This window comes from Onthophagus taurus, chromosome 5 (assembly GCF_036711975.1).
Source record: "Onthophagus taurus isolate NC chromosome 5, IU_Otau_3.0, whole genome shotgun sequence".
NCBI lineage: Eukaryota > Metazoa > Arthropoda > Insecta > Coleoptera > Scarabaeidae > Onthophagus > Onthophagus taurus.
The window spans coordinates 7,930,857-7,954,429 of NC_091970.1; the positions used below are offsets into that span (position 1 = coordinate 7,930,857).

The 23,573-nt window shown below is 32.8% G+C and overlaps 3 protein-coding genes across 5 annotated transcripts; 1 reads left to right on the forward strand and 2 right to left on the reverse strand.

The window, feature by feature from the left end:
• Positions 1-3,662: 3,662 nt before the first annotated feature.
• On the reverse strand, positions 3,663-23,533 carry LOC111415816 (rhomboid-5). Of its 3 annotated transcripts, XM_023047696.2 has the most exons (13): positions 23,334-23,533; positions 22,994-23,187; positions 21,645-21,727; positions 19,756-19,853; positions 17,286-18,851; positions 13,761-14,379; positions 10,377-10,792; positions 9,898-10,318; positions 9,777-9,821; positions 9,501-9,589; positions 7,496-7,760; positions 6,544-6,798; positions 3,663-5,836 (listed from the first exon to the last, which is right to left on the reverse strand). In XM_023047696.2, the coding sequence occupies exons 5-13, from the start codon at positions 18,818-18,820 to the stop codon at positions 5,402-5,404; spliced, it is 4,080 nt and encodes a 1,359-aa protein (XP_022903464.2). In that variant the 5' UTR covers positions 18,821-18,851; positions 19,756-19,853; positions 21,645-21,727; positions 22,994-23,187; positions 23,334-23,533; the 3' UTR covers positions 3,663-5,401. The 3 variants fall into 3 exon arrangements, with proteins under 3 accessions (XP_022903464.2, XP_071052272.1, XP_022903463.2); XM_071196171.1 differs by lacking the exon at positions 9,777-9,821 and having other exon boundaries at positions 23,334-23,520; XM_023047695.2 differs by lacking the exons at positions 22,994-23,187; positions 23,334-23,533 and adding an exon at positions 22,308-22,876.
• On the forward strand, positions 10,868-13,744 carry LOC111415825 (kielin/chordin-like protein). The gene is made up of 8 exons (XM_023047707.2): positions 10,868-11,036; positions 11,095-11,232; positions 11,290-11,398; positions 11,767-11,848; positions 13,072-13,249; positions 13,298-13,393; positions 13,445-13,546; positions 13,599-13,744. Exons 1-8 carry the CDS (start codon positions 10,883-10,885, stop codon positions 13,700-13,702), a joined length of 963 nt encoding a protein of 320 aa, XP_022903475.2. The 5' UTR covers positions 10,868-10,882; the 3' UTR covers positions 13,703-13,744.
• LOC111415820 (MORN repeat-containing protein 5-like) lies at positions 18,872-19,725 on the reverse strand. The gene has a single exon (XM_023047701.2). The coding sequence runs from the start codon at positions 19,675-19,677 to the stop codon at positions 18,895-18,897; it is 783 nt and encodes a 260-aa protein (XP_022903469.1). The 5' UTR covers positions 19,678-19,725; the 3' UTR covers positions 18,872-18,894.
• Positions 23,534-23,573: the final 40 nt, after the last annotated feature.

Genomic DNA, 23,573 nt, shown 5'->3' on the forward strand with positions numbered 1-23,573 from the left:
CTCAATGGTCTTCCCATGATGAATCCGGTTGTACAAACTCAGGTTTAAAATGTTAACCTCAATTTTGACATATTTGTAATCTTCATTAAAAATCCTTTAAAATGAGTACAAACACGACATATTTATCTCAAATATTAATGAAGTTATGGTCAACTTCCGGTAAGAAATGTCAACGTCAACTTTAACATATTTGTAATCGTTGTGAAAAATCTTTTAAAATGAGTCCAAAACGTTTAATTCCAATATTACTCGAGACATAAGCAACTTCCGGTTTGAAATGTCAACGTCATTTTGACATATTCTTAATTTTTATAAAATGTCTTAATATTTGTCACAAAAACAAAAACATAATAAAAAGAACATAAAAAATTAAGGTTGGTATTAATATTTAAAGATTGAATTGTTATCTTCATCGTTGCTAACTTCGGGTTTAATGTTTTTTATTCTAACTTTTTTGTTTTTTGAGATAAGTGCGTCTTGTTTGGACTCATTTTAAAGGTTTTTTAATGAAGATGACAAATATGTCAAAATTGACGTTGACGTTTCAAACCGGAAGTGATTGTATTTCCATTAATATTAAAGTTAAATACCGTATTTTCTCGAATCTAATCCGCACCTCAATTTTAAAAATTCATAGTGCTAAAAAAATTTAGTTTGCGAATGTAATCCGCATCTTTCTTTGAGTAATTCGACAACACCAAAACGATGCGATGCTTGTTATTAACCATAAATATATATTTTTTTCGTTGACTGACGCTGATGCACCTGAAGAAACCTTGCTTACGACGAGTTTTTATTAGATTAGACTTTAAATTTGCCAAGCCAGAAAAAATTGGAAAATAAATATAATTTTAAAAATAAATAGTAATGTCTAGCACGAATTCAGTTCATATACTGCCTTCGTCGTAGCTCGAACGTGGTGTGTGCTTAATTATACATATATTATAATAGCGTAATTATAAAAAAAAGTAGCAAAAATCGAAGAGGTTCTTCTATACAGCGAAGTTTAAAGAGATGGTATTAAGTTAGCGTTAAGAAAATCGAAAAGCTGGTACAATTTTTGTTGCGGAAAGACAAGGCAGCTATTGCAGACTGAGGCATCGTGCAAAAAATTTTCCGGGCCAAAGAAGAGACGACTTCATGAAATTGACGAGGCAGTTTTCTAGTTCTCGCAAGAAAAACGAAAGGAGGGACTAAAAAATATTTAATACTAGCAAAGGTTGGACTGTGGGATTTATGCGCCGAATGGTGTTATCCTTGAGGCGCAGAACTACAATTTCCCAAAAGCTCCTAATGATTTTCAAGAAAATTTCAATTTGTCTCAAACTGTGAATGCCGACGAAATGGCAGTATATCTGGATATGCCAGCCAATTACACACTGGAAAGAAGAGGTGTGTGGGATATTTCTTTATAAACGAGTGGTTGCGAAAAATTGCGCATAACATTGATTGAGACAAAAATCAGTGTGAAATCTGAAAGACTTCCCGAATGGCATCTTAGTTAGGCCACAACAAAAAGGATGCATAATGGAAAAGCTGATGATGGAATGGTTAAGACAAGTATGGAGTCGTAGATCAGAAGGATTATTAAATAAGGATATTAATTAATCATAGACTGATTGCCCTTGGTTTAGACTTCTTGTCATAATAATAATACCTGGTGGAATGACATCCATACTACAACCTGTGTATGTATTAGTTATTTATATTACAAGTGGGTTAGAAACATAATAGCCCACGTGTGATATACAGCATTTTATCTACGACTGCTAACAATTACTAAAAAATCAATTTCTTTAGAAAAGTCTATTTGACATTTATAAAAATATTTTGAAATGGTTGACAATTTTGAATTGTCAGTTTCAGCAACATGTTTACTCATCTGGAATAAATAGTATTGTTTCTCTGTAAGTAGATAGCACTTTTTCTTTTGTATTGTTGCTCGTTTCAATAAATTAAGTCTGTACTGATTAGGCTAAAAATGCGTTACGTAATGAAACCAGTGCGGTAATGAACTTCATTACGTAACTCAAATCACCTCAAATGAGTGCGGTAATGATGACTTATCCAAGCAGTCGTAGATAATGAGTGCTTTAAGTCTTATGAAACGTGTTTTTTATACTATTTTTTGTAATTCGCGTTTTTATACTTTTTTTTTAACAAAAATAAAGTAAATTTTGGTAATGTAGGGAAATAGGTATGTAGCAGTTGGTAACACCGGAACACTTGAAAATAGAAACTTTGAATTGACAATTAGAAACTGTCAAAACACAAAATATATTCACCTGAAAAAATGTTTGATGTTCACCTCCCAAAATAAGAGAAATTGCTCAGAGTCAATGTCCTCATCATTGTGGACTTTGTATTCGATGCTAAGAACGTGTTTAAACATCCATAGACAAAAATTGTCACATTGACAACTAGAAAAATTAATGACCCAATGTCACCAACTTGAACTGGTTCCATAAAATATTACTAAAATCTCATTACAGCATCGGATGCTGTAAGGAGTCTCATTACAGCACCCGTTTGAGTACTGTTATAGCTTCCATTACCGTAGCGAATTACAAAAATTTATATTAACAAACTCGAGAATTAACAAAATCGGGAGCAATTAAACGAGCTTCTGAATTTGCTCAGTGAGTGTAGGTGACATGGAAAACGATCCCTGAAAACAATATTATAACATCATTTAAGAAGTTTTGTATAATCCGAATTGATCCGAAGATGACGTAATATGGGAAAAAAATGGTACATAAATATGTAAATATCGTTCTAAAACCCTTAATAAAGTGTTATTGTTATAATGTGATTTTATTTTACTATTTTCCAAATTGCAACTATACGACTGCGAATCTAATCCGCACCCGATTGTAATCCGCATTTGATTTTAGAGCATATAAAATTTGTAAAAAAGGTGCGGATTACATTCGAGAAAATACGGTATGTCGAGTTTGGACTCATTTTAAAGGGATTTTTTTGAAGTTGACAAATATGTCAAAATTAAAGAGAATCAGAGATCAGTTTGTACACCCGAACTAGAAGAAAACATTTTAGATTTCGATTTCTCATGATAACATTGCACTGTAAGCATTGAAGAAAATAGAAAGAAAATCGTTATCATTTCCACAGTCTAGTATTTGATTAAAATTATGCCACGATTTACAGAAACACCTATATTATATTCAGCAGTCTCCAACTCGTCGTTGCAAAGTTGACAAGTTAAATCCTCAGCTTGTCTAATATGGAAGAGGTGGTATTTCATCTACCTTTGAGGCCTCCCAACTATTGATTACCTGTTTTAAATGGCTTTTTTATAGTCCACAGCCAGGTTGAGGTCCAATAAACGACGTTTCCTCAATATCTTTGTGACATGGAACCCACCATAGAATAACATCATTGCCCCTAACGAGTTCTCTCAGGTTACTGCTACACTTTTTAATCAGTGTGGAGTCACACGTCAGTTTGACTTGCTTTCTAGGTGTAAAACGATTTTGTCCGAGGTGAGGAGCAATTAAATTCGGTTATTTGGTCCACTAATAAAGCATCGGTGTATATCTTCGTTCAATATCTTCTAAATATGATTTATAGATTCGTTTTAATTTCGGTGAAGTGGTTTAGATAATGAAGCATTTCGAGGTAATATAAATAAAACCATTAAATTTGTGCAGAAGTAATTTATATTATGTTTATATCATTATAATGTTAAGGCTTGGTCTTAGTGTTAACACCTGATGTTAAATTTAATAACCTCATGTGCAATAATTCAAAGGTTTGTCCAAATTTCTTTTTACACTTTCTAATTCAAAAAAAAAACGATCGTTTCCACCTCATCATTTAAATTATAAAATTCTTATTAATATTAAAAAATGTACAGAGAGAGCGACGACGACCGGAAATCAGTCTTGTCAAAAAGTTTTTCCATTCAATTTTTCCAAATGATATAATATCACAAGACTTTCGACGAAAACTAATTTTCGTCTAATAATTAATTTATTTCAATTTTTATTTCATCAGATTTAATTTTTGCTGTGATTCTTTTTTGTTGTATTATTCTTCAAACCTTTGCACGATTGCATTAGAAAAAATTCAAGTTTTAATGATATATTATTGGTTTCTTTATTAATTTTTTAAACGGATATAAAAAGAATCAAGTTTTATTAATTATTAATTATTATTATTACAACAAAACATTTTCTTTTTTTTACCCGTAGAAATATCTTAAAAGGTTTATTTTTTTTTAACATCATCATTTTTTTTTTGTTTTAATAAAACCAAATTGGAATTTAAATCCGTTTAAAAATTAATTTAAAAAAAATTTTTTGGGATTTTCTTCTTTAAAAAGTAATTCTACATACGTTATTACAGATATTTTCATTTTTTTTTTTTTTTTTTTAAAATTTCATTCATCGTTCATTTAAATATACGAGTGGAAAGGATTTTTTTCGTTTTTATTATTTTCTTTAATAACAGGATTTTGCTTTTTTTGGGTATATTTTTCGTGGAATTCAGGGAGAAGGAAAAAATTCTACACGACAAAGTTTTTCCGACGTATATAAATAAATAAGTCGTTCTTTTTTCTTCTTTTTGTGTTTATATCATTAATCATCTGGGTTTTGTGGTTTATTATTATTCATCTTCATCGTATTTTTTTTTCTTTTTGCATTCAGAGCGCATTTTTTTAAAATATCGTTATTACAAAAAATCGTTTACTTTTATTACTTGAAATTCATCTTTTTTTTTCACATCAAACTTCTTTACATACTCACTTTTAAACCATTTACGTTTATACTCATTTTTTCCCATATTTTTTTTATAATTATTTAATACTTAAAAAGAAAACTTTATATTTAATAATATTTACACATTTTTTTTACCTCAAAATTTTCCGTCCTATTTTTTTTTAACCAAATTTTCCCTTTTTTTGCATTATTATTATTACACGAGATTGTATTTTTGATCAAATCAAGTTTCGTTGCAATAAAAATCAATCTTAACCAAAACAACGTTAAATAAATCCTTAAAAATATTGCACAGTATCATTTTTTAAATTTTTACAACGTATGCACGCGTATATACGACGTCTTTATAATTAAATATGTATATATATAATTTTCATATACCTATATCCTCATGTTTTATCCTGTTTTTTATCATTTTCCATATTTTTTTAAATATGTATACCATAGAAATAAACCACCGTCTGTAACCACCAAAAAAAAATTGTATGCAGCAGACGTCCTTATCACATGTTTTGTTTAAATCGTTAAAAACATTTTTGTTTATCGCATTTTATCTCATTTTTCATTTTCTTCATCTCCACCATTTTTTTAAGTTTCCCAACTATTTTTTCTTCCATTATCAATATTATTGTTACGGTTGTGAACCGTATAGCCGTTCGTCATACTATGGGTTCCTGCCGCTTAAAATTAATATTCTGCGTTGCGCAGAAATCCTCGGTAAGCGGCAGGCAGTTGAAATAAGAGCAAGCTTTGCAATCGTACACCGGGATTATGTAAAACAACAATACAAGACAGATAAAGAGGAATCCCGCCGATAACAAACACACCCAAATTAATACGATCTTTTTCTGTCGATCGTAAGGCCCGAACGAGACGAACGGCAACAAAGCGTAAGATAGTAAAAACCCGAACACAAACCCGAATAAATGCGCGTAATTATCCACCCACGGTAATAACCCGATTAAAAATAAAACCAACGTTACCGAAAGGAGTTTACACAGCGCTTGATTTGGATGTTTTAACATCGGCCACGCGTTTAATACTTCCACTATTAAACAGGCTAGAAGACCAAATTGGGAACCCGCCGGACCAACCTACAAAATTAAAAAAAAAAATTAGGTTATGTCAATAAATTTTTTTTATTATTATTGATTGCGAAATAATTATTACTATATTAGCATGAAATTGGAGTCACTTATAACGAAAACCAATCAAAAATATTGATATAATCAATAAAAAACCATAAAATTGGAAGGAATAAATTGACAAGTATAACCTAAAAATAAAAAACACAAAAGGAGAACTTACTTGCTTATTATTCCTATTATTCCTTGCTATTATTATTATTATAAGGATTATTCCTTTCGTGCTTTTTATTTTATAACATTAACTTGCAACATAGTTAACATCAAGTATAACCTAAAACCTAACCACAAACAAACAAATCGAATTAATGATTGTACCCAAAATTTTCGAAATAACACAAAAAAAATCCAAAAATTGATTGATTAATATTAATAATAAGAATTAATTTGTTTTAAAGATAACTTAATAAATTAATAAAATAAAATAACTAAAACAAATTAAAAAAATTTCGTTTCAATTAATGAACGTACCCCATTAAAAAGTGACATTAAAAAGAAATCTTTATTTTATTAATCCTTTTATTAAATTTGATTAAAATCAGCTTATTTTTATTCATTATGTATAACTGTAATTTATAAATTAAATTTCTTTTATTAAAAAAACTAATTTAATAAAAATTTAAAACTGTCAAATGTCAAATTGAGGTTATACTTACATCAGCTCGATAAGGTACAAAAATTGCACTCGCTAAATTCCCCGCAACGCCACTTCCAATATAGATAATCCCAATTCTTAATCCTCCAGTTAATTTCTCCAAATCGCGCATTAAAAAGTATTGAATCAAAACGGTTATCACCAATTGTAAGATCCCAGCGTGTAAAAACAACGATGTCCAAAGCCGATAAAATTGATCTGGTGTATCGGGCATGTAAAACGGAATCATTCCGCAAACGTCGTTCAAACAAGACACCTAAACGCATTAATTTTATTATTAGCAATTATGAAAAGACTAATTTTGTTTGACGATTAAAATCACGTGAGTTAAACAAAATTAGCCGTTTCATATCGTGTTAAGTAAAAAATTGTATCTAATTCCATTGAAAAAGCAATTTTTGTTCAAAACTTGACTTATTCTATTAGTGACAGATGTCAATTTATCAATAGACAACCTAAGCCTGACGTCATAGAGATGGGCGGAGCTTGTATGTATGTATGGTATGGGGAGTGCGTATTCTATACGCGGCACCTAGGTCCCAACAGGCCCCTTGTACAGTCGTGTTCATGGAAAATGCGCACTCAACAGCGCTTGACCTTGAGTGCGCATTTTCCGTGAACACGACTGTACATCCTCCCTCTAAGAGGTCTGAGATGTTATAACGACTTCAAACATTTTCGTTGCTAACGGTAAATCACCATATGCAATTTTTCAATTAGTATTAAAATAAAATAAACTATGTGACGATTTAAATGACATTTTTATGGCAATTTATCGTTAGCAACAAAATTGTTTGGAGTCGGTATAAGCTCCGCCCATCTCTGTGACGTTAGACTGAGACACTAGACTGAGACTTACATCACTAGTTATAAAAAAAGTGACGTTACATAACGTCACAAAGACATGTAACGTTTAATTTTCATAATGGAATTAGGTAAACATTATTATATACCTGTGAACATAACGAAGCTTCTTCGTGAAAAGTTCCTTGAACGAAATCGCAATATTCTTTCGTGGTGATTTTGCATTGCCCGTGGATTCCAATGCAGCAAGGATGCCCGATCACCTCGCAAACCATGTGCTCGGCGATTTTATCTTTTGAAGTGCCGTTTTTTTGCGTCGACGACATCAAGGTGGTCTTTTTTCGGCAAATTGGCCATTTTGTGATATCATCGGGCCATTCGTATGGGTGGACACTAGCTGGAGCATCACAAAATCTAAAAAATAATTAATATCATTAATAAAATTAAATAATAATTGAAGTTATACAGGTGTCTCAGCGAGACCGGTCATTAGACGTTTAAAAAATAAAAATTTGAATTCAGATTTAAGTATTATCAATTGGACCGCGTTATACATCATTTAACTAAGCGACATATTATGGTTTTTCGAAAATTTCATGCTGTCTGGTAAGTAAAGTTGTAAGTTATCTTAGAAAAAATGCAGAATACCGAAAGACGTTACACGATTTCAAGTCCGATTTGCATCATACGTTTAAGAACCGACTTAGATACACCAAGAAATTCTACAATAGAAAAAATAGATCGAACTTTCAACTTTTAATTTTGACATATTTGTCAACTTCATAAAGAATCCTTTAAAATAAGTCCAAACTCGACATATTTAACTTTAATATTAATGGAAATACAATCACTTCCGGTTTGAAACGTCAACGTCAATTTTGACATATTTGTCATCTTCATTAAAAAACCTTTAAAATGAGTCCAAAGATGACGCACTTATCTCAAAAAACAAAAAAGTGAGAATAAAAAACATTAAACCTGAAGTTAGCAATTTAATTTTTAAATATTAATACCAACCTTAATTTTTTATTTTATTTTTATTATATTTTTGTTTTTGTTTTGGACTCATTTTAAAGAATTTTTCACGCCGATTACAAATATGTCAAAATTGACGTTGACATTCTTAACCGGAAGTTGACCATAACTTCATTAATATTGGAGATAAATATATCGTGTTTGTACTCATTTTAAAGGATTTTTAATGAAGATTACAAATATGTCAAAATTGAGGTTGACATTTTAAATTTGAAGTTAGTTATCATATAATAGACAAATGGACAACTTCATGGTGTTCTTTCATGATGTATTCTTTTTTAAAAAAACCTTTAAGAGTCCAAACATGACGTATTTATCTAAAAAAAAAACAAACAAGTTAGAAAAAAAAATATTAAACCCGAAGTTAGCAACAAAGATAGCAATTTAATTTTTAAATATTAATAGTAACCTTAATTTTTTTATTTTTATTATATTTTTCTTTTTGTGACAAATATTAAAACATTTTATAAAAATTAAGAATATGTCAAAATGACGTTGACATTTCAAACCGGAAGTTGCTTATATCTCGTGTAATATTGGATTAAACGTGTCATGTTTGGACTCATTTTAAAGGATTTTTCACAACGATTACAAATATGTATGTCAAAATTGACGCTGACATTCTTAACCGGAAGTTGACCATAGCTTCATTAATATTGAAGATAAATATGTCGTGTTTGTATGTACTCATTTTAAAGGATTTTTAATGAAAATTACAAATATGTCATAACTAAGGTTGACATTTTAAACCTGAAGTTAGTTACCATATAATAGACAAATGGACAACTTCATGGTGTTCTTTCATGATATATTTTTTATTAAAAAAAACCTTTAAAATAAGTCCTAACATGACGCATTTATCTCAAAAAAAAAAAATCAAATTGCAAAAAGTAAAATTATTCATAAATCTTAAAAACAGACAAATCAAATTCCAGACAAATTCCATTTAAAAAAATAAAGTTGGTGGCGACTTCCGGTATAACCGGAAGTGCTAGAAATCTGAAAATATTTAAGTCGAAGAGAACGCAATTGATAATACTTAAGTCTGAATCTCAAATTTTTATTTTGGCCAGTAACGTCTAATGACCTGTCTGGCTGAGACACCCTGTATTAATTTACTTTGGATCTAATCCGCAAACTGAACCGGAAATACGTCCCCCTGGTCCGGAATCTCCAGCAGACCATTTTTTCCACGTCGAAATTGTTTTCTATGAAACAAAAAGAATTGATTAAAAGATTGAGTTAAAGAGTTATTTTAAATCATGCTTAAAATATAACTAAAAACATCTATTTGCTCTAATTGGTGGATTTAAAATCGTATTTAAATCATGCGATTTTTTGCATGCTAAAAAAGGTTGCAACATAATACAGTTGATGTTGATGAAATAAACATACCGATGGACGTATTCCACGTACAAGTTGATTGGGCGAATATGACAGCTAATAAAAAAATGTTTTTTTGGATTTTTATTGACACTATCTTAAAAATAAACGAAAATGAATAAAAATATCTCACCGAACAATCAGCTTGCGACGATTGGACACATCCGCTATCATCGTTTCGTATACAACAAGCAGTTTCGCGCTCTTTCGCCCTCCGCTTTTCAATATCTTGTAAGATTTTGTTGTCGACTCGCATACAGGGGGCGAATTTCGCGCCTAAATGGATTAGATCGGCGGCGCGGGGGCCGAACCAAAAATTCGCCGGTTCCATGTAGTCCACTTGTTGCAGCGACAAGCTCGTTACCAATACCTGACTTGATTTTGCGTGCAAATCCAAACCGAAGGGACCCAAACCGTAACAAAACAGCGAAATGAAAAGGACGAGAATTTGAACTGTTGTGACCCAATAAGTAAACATCGGTCGATAATCTTCCATATCGTCTAATTGTTCTTTTATCGTTTCGTCTTGTATCACCGAACGGCGAGTTGAACGACTATGAAAATAATATTAAATGAGATGTATTGATTAATTTTTTTTTTGGTAGAATTTACCCAAACATTTTACCAACCCAACCCATCCCGTATTGTCTCCGATCGGAATTATCTAAAACCCGATCTAAAAGTCGCGTGAATATCCGATTACATCCGATATCTTGTCGCGATTCTTCCGGAGTTGAATGATGCGATCTTCGCCATCCCGACGATCTTGGAATGTAGGTTGTTCTCGTCGTCGTCGGTGAAGTTTCTAAAGGTTTCGTGTGATCCGCTTCGTCTATCCTCTCGATGACATCGCCTCCGGCTAGTTCTTGTTGTGGTTGTCGTTGCTCTGAAGGTGATAACGATCGTTTTGAACGTTGGAAAAACAATCTTTCGTCGTGAGCTTCCGCATCCGATGGTATTTCCGCAGGGTAACTTCTCGACCATTGTTCAGTTTGTGCCCTTGCACGACCTTGATGTCTTGTTAAAGTCTAAAGAAAAAAAATTAAAAAAATAAGTGACATTTTTTTCGAAGGTTATGTTAAAAATGTTATTTTAAGTATTTTCTTAACATTTTCAAAATGAGGAAATATTTATTGCGAAAAGAAATAAGTAGTATAAATAGGAATGTTTTAAATGGGACTTTCAAGTTGAGTTATTTCTTACGAGGGGGAAAAATGAAAAAATTAATCGTTTTATTGGTTTTAACCTTATGGATGGGATTAATTTGCGGGGGTAAAATTAAAAATTTATCGATTTTGATTGTAATAATAAAATCTAACTTGCTTTGTAGATGAATGCGTAAATAATCGGACGAAAAAAAATAATTGTTACTACTGCTTGTGCCTCGGAGGACATTGGGCTTGTTCCAGAAATTCGTGCCCGCCAACTACAACACCAACAACGACTACGTTATCAACAACAACAGGAAGTAAGATTGTTTATTGTTGTTTCGGGTTTTTAATTAATAATTTTTGTGATTATTTAGCGATCATATGCACTCCAGGGGAATCTTTCAAGAAAGATTGTAACACATGTAAGTGTAACGACGATGGTACAAGTGCTGCATGCACCGCTGCATTGTGTATAAAAGAAAAATAATGTTCTAAAACAATAAAGCTAAATCAGAAAAAAAGGTTGTTTACTCCAATTACTTTAATTAAAGTGCAAAACACGCAAATTACTTACTTTCGTTTCAATCACTAAAAAAAAATTAATTCAAATAACCTACAAGAACTGTCAAAAACAATTTCAATGATACCAACCCTAAATCATAAATGCCACTTTTAACTATTAACCCTAAAGTTGGATATTAAAATGGTTTTTAATTTAAAATTAAAATATAAATTAAAACGTTTATGTTAATTTTATTTTAATTTTTATAAACTATCTAGTTACCATGGTTACAGTCGATTTAAATTAAAACATGCGCTTGATATACTCGAATTTTTCTAGGTTAAAACAGTTATTTGATTCAAAAAAATACGTTCAAGCAAGATTGTAACACATGTAGGTGTAACCAAGATAGTACAAGTGCTGCTTGTACTGTATAAAAGAACAATAATGTTCCAAAACAATAAATCGAAATCAGAAAGAAAGCTTTGTTTACTTTAATCGCATCTATATTAATTCCCCCATAACCTCCAATTATTTTAATCGAAGCGCAAAACACGAAAATTACTTACTTTTATTTCAATCACTAAAAAAAAAGCTTAATTTAAATATTAAATAGTGAAATTTCAATCAAAATTACGAACTATACATAACCTATAAAAACTGTCAAAACAATTTCAATAATACCAACCCTAAATCATAAACGTCACTTTTAACTATTAATCCTAAAGTTGGGGATTAAAATTTTTTTTAATTTAAAATTAAAATATAAATTAAAACGTTTTTGTTAATTTTAATTTTTATAAACTACCTAGTTACCATGGTTACAGTCGATTTAAGCGCCTTCAAAGAAAGTTAGTAATGGAGGATCTAAAAAGTGTGTTCTATTTAACTTGGTGAGGATTGCTAAGGTTAACCCTATTTTTTCAACGTCAAATTAAAACATGCGCTTGATATACTCGAATTTTTGTAGGTTAAAACAATTATTTGATTTTAAACGATTCTTTCAAGAAAGATTGTAACACATGTAGGTGTAACGACGATGGTACAAATGCTGCTTGTACTGTATAAAAGAAAAATAATGTTCTAAAACAATAAATCCAAGTCAGAAAAAAAGCTTTGTTTACTTTAATCGCATCTATATTAATTCCCCCATAACCTCCAATTATTTTAATCGAAGCGCAAATACGAAAATTACTTACTTTTATTTCAATCACTAAAAAAAAGGCTTAATTTAAATATTAAATTGTTAAATTTCAATAAAAATTATACGTAACCTACAAGAACTGTCAAAACAATTTCAATGATACCAACCCTAAATCATAAATGTGACTTTTAACCCTAAAGAAATTAAAATGTTTTTTTTAATATAAAATTAAAATATAAATTAAAACGTTTTTGTTAATTTTAATTATTTTAATTTTTATAAACGATCTAGAGGATAGTTACCATGGTTACGGCCGATTTAAGCGCCCCCAATGAAAGTTGGTAATGGCGGATCTAAAAAGTGCATTCTTTTTAACTTGGTGAGGGTTGCTAAGCTTAAACCTATTTATTCAACGTCAAATTAAAACATGCGTTTGATATATTCGAATTTTTCTAGGTTAGAACAGTTATTTGATTTACTTTTCTTTAATTTTCACGGTAATAATTTATTTCAATAAAACCTTCACGAAAACCGTTTAAACGTGCTTTTCTTAAAGCCGTTTTAAGTATAAAAGATGCAGTTTTCTTTGCATACTTCAGTCTTATTAATCAACTTCTTCACCAAGAAAAAATGAAATACTTAACCGTTTTTTTGATTGTAGCTGTTGCTATTGCAGTGGTTTTTGCTGGTAAGATAAATTAAAATTATCTTTATTCTTTAATTATTTCGTTTCTAGATGAGTGCTTGGAGGGGGAAGTAAAAACTGTGGATTGTAATACTTGTATATGCAATGATGGACTATGGGGTTGCACTAAAATGGCTTGTGGACCATGTAAATTTCTTAATTTCTTTGTAAATGATTACTTAATTTTGTTTATTTTAGCCGGTTGCACCCCAGGACAAAGTTATTTAAAGGATTGTAACACCTGCTTTTGTGGTGATAATGGAGAAGAAGTGGGTTGTACTAAAATGGCTTGTGGACCATGTAAATTTTTTAATTTCTTTGTAAATATGTTTATGTAATTAATTTATTTTAGCTGGTTGCACCCCAGGGGAAAGTTATCTAAAGGATTGTAACACCTGCTTTTGTGGTGATAATGGAGAAGAAGTTGGTTGTACTAAAATGATATGTCCACCATGATTTTGAACAAAATATAATAAAAAATTGATATAGCATGCATAAAATAATTAATTCTTACTGTAACAACGTAAGCTAATCCATCCCATGTCATCCTAGCCACAGAATCTTTTCTCCGTATCTTCCCAGGTTCTCGAATTTGCTCAGATGGTAAATCTGTAACATCTGATGGTCCTGGTAAAACATCCGGGCGATCACTTCTTTGTTGCACATCATTTTCAGTCAAAGTATCCCGATTTTGTAAATAATCCTCTTTTAATGGTCCATAAGTCCTAGAAGCTAACCGTTTCCTTCGATCCAACCACCGTTGTTGTTGTTCATTTTCATTCTCTTCATCGACCCCAAAAAAATTTGCAGTCTCCTTTTTAATAAAATTCCTTATAACTTCTTTCCTCGACGTTGACCTGACAATTCTGGGTCTACGCTCGCTTTGGCTATAATTCACTCTGGGTTGTGGTTGTTGTTGAGAATATCTTTCATTAACACTCTGTGCTGGCATTGACACAGCCCTTTGAAGTTGCTTTTGTGCCACATTTTGTTGTTGTGGTTGTTCGTTTTGTTGATTTTTCGTGGGCGTTTTTAATTGTTGCGTTTGAATTGAAGATGTAGTCGTCGCTGTTGTTTGTGGTTGAATTTGTTGTAGTTCTTGTAATTGTTGCTGTTGAGGAGGTGACGTTCTCCTAAAATAAAATTAAAAAAATCGTTTTCTATTTTCAATCAATCAATCATTGTCTGGATGAAAGAAAATTAATAGGGGAAGTGAAAATTTGTACGAAAGGGGACACGTTAAAATGGGGCGCAGATTGCATTGACAGATGACGTCGGTTTTATAAATGATCTTCCGGTTCAATCTTTTATCAAAAAGATTATTAAGTAGGTGAAGAGAAAATTGAAAGTTGAGAGGCTAAATTGAAAAAAAAAGTTTTGATTTCTTTTTTAAGAAGTCAATTAAATAATTGTTGTTTTTATAAACATTAAAGATGACTAATAACTTTTTAAACACCAAACCTAAGAAAATCTAGGTTAGATTTTTTTGTTACTAATTATTTCTTACTTTTCACTTAATTCCATCTCATTTTTGTATTAACCATACATATTTTCATTAATAAATAAATAAATCTTTATTGCACCATCCGAATTGCACTGAATTTTTAACACAAAAAACGATTAACTAAAAAAAAAATACATTGAGGTTAGATGACCCAATTTGCAACTTTCAAGGTTATGTGTCACCGTGAATTTTATTTCTCTTCAAAACGTGGCATAAAAAGAGACGGATTCTTTTTTAATCATAAATTTTACCTGCGTTTAAACCTGTTTTTGCCTCATTGTTAGTTTATTTTCTTCATTAACATTTCCATCATAAAAAAAGAAATTTTCATTTTAAGAGGATGGTAACACTGTCAATTTTTCGACAAAAAATTTCAATTTAAGTAATATGTAGTATACGATTTAATTAGTTTCGTATTAATTAAATATATTTGTTAATGTTTGAAAATAAATGACTCCAAGCAAGGGGGGACTTGCTGTGACGTCATTGGAAGAATTGACATTTAAGAAGCTACTTAAGAAGCAATACACAAAAATATATAAAAAAAAATTAAAATATAAAGCGAAATATTAACGGTTATAATTTTATTATTGTTAGGTTATCCAACTTGACTCGGTTACCATGGCGATTAAGATCCAAATATTACAAGTGTTTATCAAAATTGACGTTGAATTCAGTTGTCATTTTATTATTATATTCGTAATCTTCATAAAATAACTTTTAAGGTAAGTCCAAACTTGACGCATTTATCTCAAAAAACCAAAAAGTTCGAACTTTCAACTTTTAATTTTGACATATTTGTCATCTTCATTAAAAAACCTTTAAAATGAGTCCAAACATGACGCATTTATGTTAAAAAACAAAAAAATTTTAATAAAAAAACGTTAACCCCGAAGTTAGCAACAATGAAGATAGCAATTTAATTATTAAATATTAATACCAACCTTAATTTTTAATTTTTTTTATTGTTTTTATAATAAATTTTAAGACATTTCATAAAAATTAAGAATTTGTCAAAATGACATTGACATTTCAAACCGGAAGTTGCTTATATCTCGACTAATATTGGAATTAAACGTATCATGTTTGGGCTCATTTTAAAGGATTTTCCACGACAATTGCAAATATGTCAAAGTTGACGTTGACATTTCTAACCGGAAGTTGACCGTAACTTCATTAATATTGAAGATAAATATGTCGTGTTTGTACTCATTTTAAAGGATTTTTAATGAAGATTACAAATATGTCAAAATTGAGGTTGACATTTTAAATCTGGTTAGTTATCAGTTATCATATAATAGACAAGTGGACAACTTCATGGTGTTCTTTCATGATGTATTCTTCATTAAAAAAACCTTTAAAATGAGTCCAAACATGACGCATTTATCTCAAAAAACAAAAAAGTTTGAATAAAAAAACGATAAACCCGAAGTTAGCAACAATGAAGATAGCAATTTAATTATTAAATATTAATACCAACCTTAATTTTTATTTTTTTTTATTGTTTTTATGATAAATTTTAAGACATTTCATAAAAATTAAGAATTTGTCAAAATGACATTAACATTTCAAACCGGAAGTTGCTTATATCTCGACTAATATTGGAATTAAACGTATCATGTTTGGGCTCCTTTTAAAGGATTTTTCACGACGATTACAAATATGTCAAAATTGACGTTGACATTCTTAACCGGAAGTTGGCCATAACTTCATTAATATTGAAGATAAATGTGTCGTGTTTGTACTCATTTTAAAGGATTTTTAATGAAGATAACAAATATGTCAAAATTGAGATTGACATTTTAAATCTAAATCATATAATAGACAAATGGACAACTTCATGGTATTCTTTTATTATGTATTCTTCATTAAACAAAAACTATCATTATGTTGTATATTTTTATTGCACTAAAACTAGAACTAGTTCTAGTTTTAATTGTTACTAAGTGTTAAATTGTTGTCTATTTTTACTGAAATAAAACTAACATTAGACCTAGAGTCGCACGTCTTTAAAGACGGATAAACCCGAATGTTTCTAGTTCTATAGCTAGAGTACTAAAATTTTACGTCATTGTAAAGAGAAAATAATTCTTAATTGAATGCCTTATTATGGCAAACAATATATTAAACAACTTTTGTATAAAATGTTTTTTCATAAAGTTGATACTTACCAAGATATATACTATATTCCATACATGATGGGCACCTGTATATTATACTTTTCCTCCAATGACGTCACCCCGTCAACGTCAATTTTTATTCGAGTTGGATAACCTTGGGTAACCGCAATTAAAACTGGTAATGGCGGAATTAGTGAGGTTAATAATTTAGAATTGGTGGTAGTTTCTCATAATTTTTATGTGAAGCCACGAAGTGGCTATGATTTGATGTCTTTTCTTCTGGGCAAGTTGCAACGTGCTAACAAAACCTGCTGTAGAGGTCGTTTAACCCGGATAATATTGAATTCATTTTTATTAAAATTAAATTACTTAAAGTAATTGAGTGTAAACCTAGATTCTACTACCATTAACTTACCATACTGTTAACGCCAAAGAAGTATTTTGACCCCTTTTAACACAACACTGATCACTGCAAACGGTCACTTCGCCGGAACTAACACTACCCCGTGGAGGTGGAGTGGCGCACACGTGTCTACCGCCGCTTTGGCCCACATACTCCACCCCGACACCGATCCCACCAACACCATTATTAGTACAACAAATCCCGTGTCTACACTGTTGCTGTTGTTGTTGTCCCTTTCGATGGTGATGGTGATGACCATTCCCGGAAACCGATTGTTGCGTCGTCCCGGTTTGATAACCGCCGTTGCATTGCACGGCCTTTTCCTGCTGGTGGAAGTAACTTTGGCACTGAATCTCCACACTACCACTTCCGGACTCTAAAGTTGCGTTGTTGATGTTGCTTTGACTGGTAACGGAGCTGCTCGAGCTAGATCCGGGGCTAGATTTTTGAAAGTGATGCTCGTTGAATTGGCAACATTTGGGTCGGGGCGCCGGAACGTATCGGACCCTTTGGAATTGGCCCTGATATTGCGGTACCGGAAGTCGGTAGTGATAGGGAAGGTCCCTTCGCATATACGGATCGCCGTTCGAAGAGGGCGTCGAAGATGATGAGGTAAATTTGTAACGATCGAACGTTTGATAAGCGGCACCGTAATAACTCTCCGGTTGTTGCGGTTGCGGTACATATCGTTCAACCGGAATATGAGCGTGAGGCGGTACGTAACGTTCGGAGGTGTTATTATAATTTTGAAGGTTATGGTACCTGTTGTCGTAGTACCGCGTGGTATCTTTTATTCTATCGTAACTCGGTGATGAAGATGAGGAGTAATATCGTTTTTCGTACCTTTCGAGTTTCTTGGGTGAAAAATTTTCTGTTGGTGATGGGGATAGAGGTGGTGGTGGGATGAACCTTTCTGGTGTTGGGTTTGTTGCGGTTGGTGATGGGAAAGCGTTCGCCGAATAACATTCGGGACTCGGTGTGTTTGCCGGTGATAAAGGAGGTGGTGGGATAAATCGGTCGCTTGCTGGAGCGGGGGAAGGTGGTTCCAAATATGGCACCCTTTGTTCCGGGCAAGGGATTGGTAAAAATCGTTCGGATGGGTACCTTTCGTACTCGGAAAATCTTTGGTACCTCCTCTCCTTAATTTTATACACCTCCGGAGGTAACGTTTTGATAACATCACTAGAATAGCGATCCAAAATGTGGTAGGAACCTCTCCCTCCGAACCTTTCCACGTAATGACACCTCTCCGGTTGAAAAATTTGTTGCTGTTGGGTGCCGCAACTTTGAATTTGGAGCCGATCCGAAGAAACTGAAACCATCGTGTTTCTTTCGCCCAAAGGGTACCGCTCTGAAACACCTTGGTACCGCTCCCCGGAAGGGAGTCGATCCGAATTGCTTCGTTCGGAACCGAAACGATCTTGTTGGTTTCTTGGCGTATGCTCAAGAGTCGAAGTATTACAACCAGCTGGACATTGGAGGGACGCCGGGGACGTCGCCTGATGATGGATTTGCCTTCTTCCATATCCGTCTTCGTCAGTAGGCATTGTGTTGGCCCTAGGCCCGAAATTAAGACATCTACAAAGAAAAAAAAACAATTAATTCAAAAAATTTATTTCTTTCAAATAAGAACATCATCTAATGCTGATTCGAGGGACGATTCATCGGAAGAAGACGCGGATGGTATCGATTTATAATCGGCTTTACTCCCATTTGTCCATTTTTCGTACAAATCCGGTCTATAACCAACGGGTTCATCCCAAGCTTTCCTGCAATACCTTTTGATCCATTTTTCTTCGTTCAACGAAGGTATTTTAAGGGTTTTTGTTGGGTCGTGTACGCTAAAAACGCAACGTACATTGGGATCATAAAAGCCATACCCGCAATCGTAACAACCCGGTGGAATTTTCCTTGGAACATCTTCGTTTGTTAATCTTTCTTTTCGAGCAGGATTAAACCCGTTTTCTATGGTTGAGGAAAATCGGCGATCTTTAGCTTTGCAATATTTGAAGGGGTAAACGTATTCTAATCCATCGGGGTAAACAATTGCGCCTTTTATTAAATGGGATTTACACCAAAAACCGTCCACTTTATATCCGGATGGATAAATTAACGATCCAGCGCCGTGGAAATCGCCGTCCATCAATCGGCCTTCGTATTTAACGTTATGCAGCATCGTGTAGGTCCCAGATCCCCACATTTGCATCCCCATCCATTCGCCGGTGTATTTACTTCCGGTGACGAATACCTTCTCGGGTTTTGTGATTTTTATGTATTTTCGACTTGGACGCCGAAATCGCTTTATATTTATCAACCAATCCGAACGCACTTCCGGGTCGGGATTTAATGATGGCGCACTTGGTTCTTCGGGGGGATCGGAAATTTTTTGTCTTATCCCAAACATTTTTGTATTAAAAAAAAAATATGACGTGACGTTTAAGATTACATTACCAACTTAAATTTTATCAAAAAATTAACATACCTGTATTGGTCGCCGTGTTGATCCTCAATGGTGGCGCCAGGATTGTAGGGGGCGCTACCCCCTACCCCCTCGCCTACCACATTTCTTCTAATCCAATACTAAAACGAAAACAAATTAATATTAAAATTATTAGAAATGGTACAATTCCGTGACAGGTGGCAGATGTCAATAGATTAGATTATTAATCCCTGATGTGGAAGAGTGAATACTTAGAGGATGACCACTATTATTAGTTAGCCATATGCAAGGCGATTCAACGAAAGCAAGGATTGGTGATGGAAGTTGAAGAGAAAATATTTCATTCATGTCCAAGTGGTAAAAGATCACGTGGGGCAGATACGAGACGAGAAAAGGTTCTCTTTCACCTTCCAGTACAACCATAGAAAAATTGCAAAGCAAATTTGAGGAATATAAGTAAGAGATATTGAGGAGGGAAGAGGATGGGAGAGAAGGATCTTAGTCGGTGGGCGATACCAGAAGATTTGAGACTTAATTCTTCATTATGTTGCTTTGGAGTTAGATTCGTTGCTTTGATATAGGTTGGGTTACTTTCAAGTGAGATTGGGTTGGATTGCTTTGAAGCAGAATTGGATTACTATCAAGCTGGATATGTTGCTTGGATATGAGTTGGGTTGTTTTAGAATGAGATAATTTTAAGTTAATATCCTTTGAGACTAAATTAGCTTGTTTTGGAGTTAAATTGCATTGTATTAGGCTTGGATTCGTTCCTTTGGCGCTGATCTAACTTGCTTTGGCTTTGGCTCGATTGTATTAAGCTAGGATTCGTTAATTTCGGTGGGATTAGTTCGCTTTGAGGTTGGATTGAATTACTTTGATATAGGTTGGATTGCTTTTAAGTGAGATTGGGTTGCTTTGGAGTTGAATTCGTTGCTTTGAGATGGATTGGGTTGCTTTGAAGTAGGCTTGGATTACTATCAGGCTGGATATGTTGCTTGGAGATGAATTGGGTTGTTTTGGAATTAGATAATTTTAAGTTGAGACTAAATTAGCTTGTTTTGTAGTTAAATTGCATTGTATTAGGCTTGGATTCGTTCCTTTGGCGCTGATCTAACTTGCTTTGGCTTTGGCTCGATTGTATTAAGCTAGGATTCGTTAATTTCGGTTGGATTAGTTCGCTTTGAGGTTAGATTGAATTGCTTTGATATAGGTTGGGTTGCTTTCAAGTGAGATTAGGTTACTTTGGAGTTGAATTCGTTGCTTTGAGATGGATTGGGTTGCTTTGAAGTAGGCTTGGATTACTATCAGGCTGGATATGTTGCTTGGAGATGAATTGGGTTGTTTTGGAATTAGATAATTTTAAGTTGAGACTAAATTAGCTTGTTTTGGAGTTAAATTGCATTGTATTAGGCTTGGATTCGTTCCTTTGGCGCTGATCTAACTTGCTTTGGCTTTGGCTCGATTGTATTAAGCTAGGATTCGTTAATTTCGGTTGGATTAGTTCGCTTTGAGGTTGGATTGAATAACTTTGATATAGGTTGGATTGCTTTCAAGTGAGATTGGGTTGCTTTGGAGTTGAATTCGTTGCTTTGAGATGGATTGGGTTGCTTTGAAGTAGGCTTGGATTACTATCAGGCTGGATATGTTGCTTGGAGATGAATTGGGTTGTTTTGGAATTAGATAATTTTAAGTTGAGATTAAATTAGCTTGTTTTGGAGTTAAATTGCATTGTATTAGGCTTGGATTCGGTCCTTTAGCGCTGATCTAATTTGCTTTAGCTTCAGCTCGATTGTATTAAGTTAATTTCGGTTGGATTAGTTTGCTTTGAAGTTGGATTGTATTGCTTTCGGCTTGGATTCGTTCCTTTGGGTTGGATTACTTTACTTTTGAGGCTTATTTATTAAAAAGCATTTTTGAGCAATAATTCATACCTATAAAGCCAACTAAAAATCACATCCAGAAGGATTTTGGGGGTATCTTCCGGGTTCCATGAGTTCCGGGGCCTCAAACGCATCTAAAATTAAAAAAAAAGTATTTTAGAAATTCCCCGACTTTTTTGAATCTTAAAAATATTATTTAAAGAGGTATTTTTTCTCCCCTAGAAGTAAAGACGCAATAAACGGGGTCCAAAAGTGACCCAGATCGCATCTAGCGTCGCGACGCCAACTTTACGACGGCATAACTCACACATACAGAGAGGCATTGTCAAAATTTTATTGGAACGTGTGCGACTTGTAAAATAAAAAAAGTATAACCGTGTAAAACGGGCTTAAACGTCAAAGTCTTGCGATTTCAATAAATTAATTAATCTCAAACAAAGATAATAAATAATAACGATAATAAACGATAATAATCCTAATAATAATAATAAACGTAACCTAGTTACCAATTTATAACACGTAAAAGAAAGATTTACGAAAAGTCGAAAAGGGGGTAATAAAAATTGAAAAAGGATTTAATTTTGATGATCGTAAAATAATCTAGTAGGTGAAACAAGTGAACGCCTTAACGTCAAAATGGCGTTGGTATACGTTGAAGGGGAAAAACAAGATTAATCGCCCGGAAATCGGTTTAACCCCATCAAAAATAATTACCTATTTTCGATTGATGTCGTTTTCATAAAACATTACGTTCGAAAACGTTTCGAAATCGCCGAAAAATAATCGAAACATCCCCTCAAACATGGAGTCAAACTGTCACCACCACGACACCCACACACCGAGGAACGAGGCCGAGGTTTCCTTCTCATCACCCCTCGAACCGGAAGTTCACTTTTAACGAAATTTAACGCGTCTTACCATAGCGCACTCAACTCTCACAGCGTTAAATGTACCCTTAAAAAAGGTGAAATAAAAAAATAGTTTCAGTGCCGTATTTTGTGGTGGTAATAACGGGGACGCGGAAACTTGCGATTTCTACAAACTCTGGGGGTTGTCGCGACTTGCGTCGTAGCGCGGATGCGAAAATTTCGGTAGGGTGGGGTACGTTTCAGGGGTAGTTTCCCCTACAACTTGGAAATTTTCAAACAAAATCGAATAGAAACTAAATCTAAATAAAACTAAACCCGAAATGTTTCGGTTCCCGTCTAATCGTGAAATGATTATTTTTAGAACTTAAAACAAGAAGAGGTTGTCGACCTAAAACCCTTTAAATCACACTTCACTTCCTAAAACAAAAAAAAAATAACACTTAAACGATTTAGAAGATAATACTCAAAAATTAATTTCAAAAAGTAATTGGAAATTAAAAAAATTTAAATTTAATAATTCGCTATACTAACGCTCTCTATACGAAAGACAACGAACGATGCTACAATGGAAAACGCAGCCCCCCAAATACAACACAGTCAATATGGGCCGAGTTTGCGCACTCCAAAGGGTACATTCCCCTTTTTTTCGCGCGGTGACGTTTGTTGTTGTTGTGGTACATTCTCAAGGGAAGAACATTATTTCAAACATGCGGTTCTTCTTCAACCTAAAAAAAACACAACATAATTAATACAAAATATATTAAAAAAAAAAAATTTTAGGTTATGTTTCTAAATTGAATCATTTAAGGCACAATTTTTAACGAGTTAAAAGAAAATTATTGTTTTCAACAAATTAAATGTGTTAACTTACTTTTTTTATCCAAATTACAACTTATTTATAACGTATTTAATAATAAATTTGATTTTAATTTCGAATTGGAATTGTGGTTATATTTAAACGTCAAAGATTAGTTATTTCAGAGATACCAACTTAATTTTTTTTAAATTTGGTTAGATTTTTGAATTGTTACGGAAATTGCTTAATTTTCTTTTATCGCCTTCTTCTTCACTCTAAAAAAGTAAAAATGATTATAAATTATGTTATAGAAGT